At 48.4% G+C, this 5,121-nt stretch overlaps 1 protein-coding gene across 1 annotated transcript; it reads left to right on the top strand.

Annotated features, from left to right (window-relative positions):
• The first annotated feature begins 1,606 nt into the window (after positions 1–1,606).
• dio2 (iodothyronine deiodinase 2) lies at positions 1,607–4,419 on the top strand. Its single transcript, XM_072240288.1, has one exon. The coding sequence runs from the start codon at positions 2,037–2,039 to the stop codon at positions 2,787–2,789; it is 753 nt and encodes a 250-aa protein (XP_072096389.1). The 5' UTR covers positions 1,607–2,036; the 3' UTR covers positions 2,790–4,419.
• The last annotated feature ends 702 nt before the right edge of the window (positions 4,420–5,121 follow it).

The raw sequence follows: 5,121 nt of genomic DNA on the forward strand, positions 1-5,121 counted from the left end.
TACTTTATTGTCACCAAACTGTTGGTACTAGAACGTACAATCATCACAGCGATATTTGATTCTGCGTTTCCCACTTCCTGGATTACAAATACTGTACTAAATATTAAAAATAGTAAAAATTAGTAAATATAAAAATTTAAATCATAAATCATAAATAGAAAATAGAAAAATGGAAAGTAAGGTAGTGCAAAAAATAGATTGACTGGGCAGCCAGAGGCATTTTCCCAGGGTGGCATAATTTTAAGGTGATTGGAGGAAAGTAAAGGGGAGATGTCAGAAGTAGGTTTTTGTGGTGGGCCTGTGGAATGCCCTGCCAGGTGTGGTGGAAGAGTCAGATATATTAGGGGCATTTTAGAATCTCTTAAATAATAGGCACATGGATTATAGAAAAAATGGAGGGCTTTGTAGGAAGGAAGGTTAGATTGATACTAAAGCAGGTTAAAAGGTTGGCACAGCATTGCAGCTGAAGGGCCTGTACTGAACTGTTACGTTCTATGCTACAAGTCAGGACTGTGTCGCTGTTTGTGTGGGCTTGTTGTGACTGGTGCCTCTGCATTCCAGCCAGTGTCTGCAGGCCAGCTGGAGTTGGACGTCACATCCCAAGTGGGGCTATAGAAATGCAAAATTGAGATTTAAATTGATCCGTGAATCCTTGGTATTTCAACAAGGTTTGATTTCTACCAACGAACAGTGGAGGGAGTTCTGACTGGATGCATCGCTGCCTGGTGTATAGTCTCACAGTGCCCAGGATCACATCACAAGAGGCTACTGGAGTTGTAGATTCCATCATGGCCACTAGTCCTCCTGACTATGGAGGCAGTGCTTCGAGAGATATCATCCATCACTAAAGACCCCCACACGTGCCCTCTTCTCGTTAGTATCACCACAGAGGCAGCCCAGGAGCCTGAAGACCAACACACCACTGCGATTCAGGAACAGCTTTTTTCCCCTCTGTTATCAGGTTTCTGAATGGTCCATGAGCACTACCTTGTTATTCCTTTCTTTCTGCACTATTTATTTATTTAGTAACTTACAATAATTTTATGTCTTTGTGCTGTACTGCTGCAGGAAAAGAACGGAAAAAGCTGCAGAGGGTTGTAAACTCAGCCAGCTCCATCACTACCCTCCCCAGCATTGAGGACAAACATCCTCAAAAAGGCAGCATTCACCACTTAGGACAGCCACCACCCAGCTTCTCCTCCTTCCAAATAGTCCAAGAACTCATCAACATTATCTTACTATCTTTGCAGTACTTATTTTTTTGTTGTAGTTATCAGATACTTTATCCATTGCGACTGTACAGCTGCCACAGAGGAACAAATATCACTGCATATGTCAGCGATAATAAAGCTGATTCCCAGCCTATTTTTACCGCTTCCTAGTGCAAAATGCTGCATCGACTCAGTCTGGGGAGCAACAGCCTAATCTGTTTGTTTTACAAAGCACATGCTTTTTTTTCAGCACTGGGCAAACTTTCCTGACTCAGCCAGCCACCTACGTCACAATCTTCAGCAGAGATTAGCCCTGCTCTGTGGAGTCACAGTAATTGGTAGCAGCTGGGTATATAAAGTCGGCTCAACCTGCTGTCGGTGCAGAGCCACAGCGAGTGGCAACAGAGCTGTGACTGGGAGGGCCGGCGAGTGCACGTGAGACCGAAGTTGGCCGGGTTAAACTTCTGCAGGGGGTTGGTAAGACCTGCCTCAGTCCTCCTCCCCTCCCCTTGCCTGCATCTCCATTGGTCAGAGGCAGAGAGAGCGTCGAATCAAGAGAGCGCGCAGATTCAAGTGAGAAAGCGCGCCTTCGAGAGGGAAGGAGAAAGTGGATTTGAGCGACACAGCAGCTTTGGGAGAGCGTGGCTTCAGGAGACAGAGGGGATTCAAGAAAGCGGATTCGTCTCGCTATCCTGACTCATGGAGTGGATGAACGAGTAGAGTGGAGAAGAGCTGGAGGAGATCGGAGAGAGTGGAAGAGAGAGGGAGAGAGCAACTTCCACAAAATCTTTGAGGCAAGCCGGCTAACCTCCGTGGAGCAACACCATGGGCTTGTTAAGTGTGGACCTCTTGATCGGCCTGCAGATCCTGCCCGGGTTCTTCTCCAACTGCCTGTTCCTGGCCGCCTATGACTCAGTGCAGCTCATTAAGCAGGTAGTGGGCCTGCTGAGCGGCTTTGGCCTGTCTTCAGGCCGGGCCAGGGGCCAGAGGATGCTGACCCTGCCGGGCCTGCGCTCGGTTTGGCACTGTTTCCAGCTGGACGCACGCAAGCAGGTGAAGCAGGGCGGAGCAGCCCCCAACTCGCGAGTGGTGCAGGTGGGCACGGAGGGCGGGGGGTCCTGCTGCCGGCTGCTGGACCTGGCCAGTCCGGGCCGCCCACTGGTGGTCAACTTCGGCTCGGCCACGTGACCCCCCTTCGTGGGCACCCTGCCCGACTTCTGCCGGCTGGCCGAGGAGTACGCCGGGGCGGCGGACTTCCTGGTGGTCTACATTGGTGAGGCCCACCCCTCCGACGGCTGGGCTGCCTCCTCGCCCTTCCAGCTGCCGCGACACCGGTCACTGGCCGAGCGCCTGGCAGCCGCCTCCCTCCTCCTGCGCCATTTCCGGCTGGACCCCTGGTGCCGGGTGGCGGCTGACTCCATGGAGGATGGGGCCAGCCAGGCCTACGGCGTGGCCTTTGAGCGCTTCTGCGTTGTGCAGGATGGCAGGGTGGCACACCTCGGAGGGATGGGACCCCTTTACTACAGCCTGGCTGGGGTTAGGAGCTGGCTGGAGCGGCACCGAGGGGACAAGCTGTAAGGAGGGAGGGAGGGGTGGAGGGGTGGGTGGTGATGCCAAGGGCAGCTGGCCGTACAGAGGGGGGAAAGGAAGGAATCAGAATCAGAATAAAAATCACTGTCATCTGTCATGACATTTGTTGTTTTGTGGCAGTACAGTGCAACACTTTAAAAAAAAACTACGTTACAATAAAAAATATCAAATATAAATGAAATGTGAAAAGAGAGCAGAATAGTGGGTTCGTGGGCTCTTGCATGCTATCTCACTCTTTTGCTCTGTTTTTGCAAGCATTATTGATTTTTTAAAAATATATTTCCATTGTAACTTTTTAAATGTCTTGCACCATACTTCTGCTGCAAAACAGCCAATTTCAAGATACATCAGTGATAATAAGTGATTTTGACTGTTTCAAGATATGATAGCAGAGGGGAGAAAGCCATCCCTCAAATGTTGGGGCTCCTACACCTCCTCTCTGACGGTAGCAATGAGACAAGGGCCTGTGCTGGGAGGTGACGTCCTCAATGATGGATGCAGCTTTCTTGAGGCATTGCATCGTTTGGAGATGTCCTCGATTGTGGGGAGCGTTGTGCCTGTTTTATTTAGAGCCACAGCATGATAACAGGCCTGTGAGGGAGCTGGCTGAGAAGTCAGCCCTCTGCAGCTTTCCATCTCCAGGCTTCACTTGCACCCCTCTCCCTAAGAGTTGCCCACCATCCCGATTTGGAAATACATTGCTGGGTCTCTAATTCCTGGAGCTCCCCCCCACCCCTCCTCACTCCATTCCTTCCCCACCATCAGCAACATGAGAGCATCGTCACCAAAGAGACTGTGGCAGTCCAAGAAGGCAGCTCCTCTCCTGGGCTGGGGGTGGGTGTTGAAGGAACGGGGTCACGGAAGTCACACGCACAGATACAGGAGGAGCTCAGTGGATCAGGCAGATTCTGTGAAGGGAAATGGACAATTGCTGTTTCGGTTCGAGACCCTTTCTCTGGGCGTTAGATAATCAGCCTTTGTATAACTGTCCTCAGCTGATACTGAACCTTGCATCAATAAAATTTAATGCAAGTTAGACGAAACTATTTCCAAATAATCTCACAGAAGATTGCTTTGAAAGTGGAAAATACCAGAACAAGTTGAGCTGAATGTCAATATTTTTGTTCTGAACATAGACTTAATTATATAATAAACCTGACACAGGTTTTGAACATCATTGTATTCCCTATTTTAGTTTTTAATGCGGTAAATGTACTCTTTTTATGAGGTGCAAAATGTTCCCACCTCACCAGTGTCTTAAGTTTCTCTTTTATTGCTGTACATTGCCCCCATCTGCAGGTTCATGTCTAAGGTGAGCCTCTCTTTTAAGTTACTGAGTTGCACACGTTCTGTTTGGTTTAAGCATGAGTGGAGGGGGCTGTGGGCTGGAGCCGGGCTCACGGAATGAAGGCGACTGAAGAATGAGTTCACCACTCTGTCAGTTGTTGGAAGAGAAAGAAGCCTGTCCCTGCCCTCAGTTCTCCCACTCTGAGTGAAATACGTTGACTGGCTGAAGTTAGTTTTACTTGTCTATATATTTATATACATGAAATCGATTTGTGGTGCTATTGCCGAGTGTACTTTGATGGGCATTGTAATAAAAATATCTTGTAACTCACCTGCCGTGCTCTCTATCAATTCATGACGCAACATTACATGATCCTTATGTAATGAAAGTCAATGTATGTAGCAATATCCCCAGGATCTCTCAGTGTGGTTCTGCGTCAGTGAACCATTTTTTAAAAGTGTTGTCATTAGCCAATTTGCACACAGCAAAATCCTAGAAGCTCTAACAAGGGGGAATAATCCGATAAGTTGTCTTTGTTTTTGTGTGGTTGGGTAATTGAGGGTTAAGTATTGGTGATTATTGTCACATGTACCAAGATACAATGAAAAACCGGTCTTGCCCACTGTTCATACAGATCAAATCATTACACAGTGCTGAGAGGTAAAAGGATAACAATGCAGAATAAAGTGTAAAACCAACCAAAAAATGTGCGGTGCAGACAAATGATGAAGGTCAAGATCATCGTGAGGTAGGTTGTGAAGTTAAGAGTCCATCTTATCGTCCAAGACGTCCATTCCAGAGTCTGATAACAGCGGGAGTCTTTGAACCTGGTGGGATGTACTTTCAGGCTTTTGTATCTTCCGCCTAATGGGAGAGGGGAGAAGAGAGAACGCCCGGGGTGGGTGGGATCTTCGATTATGCTGGCTGCTTTACTGATGCAGTGGGAACTACAGACAGGGTCCTTAAGGAGGAGGCTGGTTCCTATGAGGTGCTGAGCTGCATCCACAACTCTCTGCAGTCACGGGCAGTGCC

This window comes from Mobula birostris, chromosome 1, assembly GCF_030028105.1.
Source record: "Mobula birostris isolate sMobBir1 chromosome 1, sMobBir1.hap1, whole genome shotgun sequence".
Lineage (NCBI taxonomy): Eukaryota > Metazoa > Chordata > Chondrichthyes > Myliobatiformes > Myliobatidae > Mobula > Mobula birostris.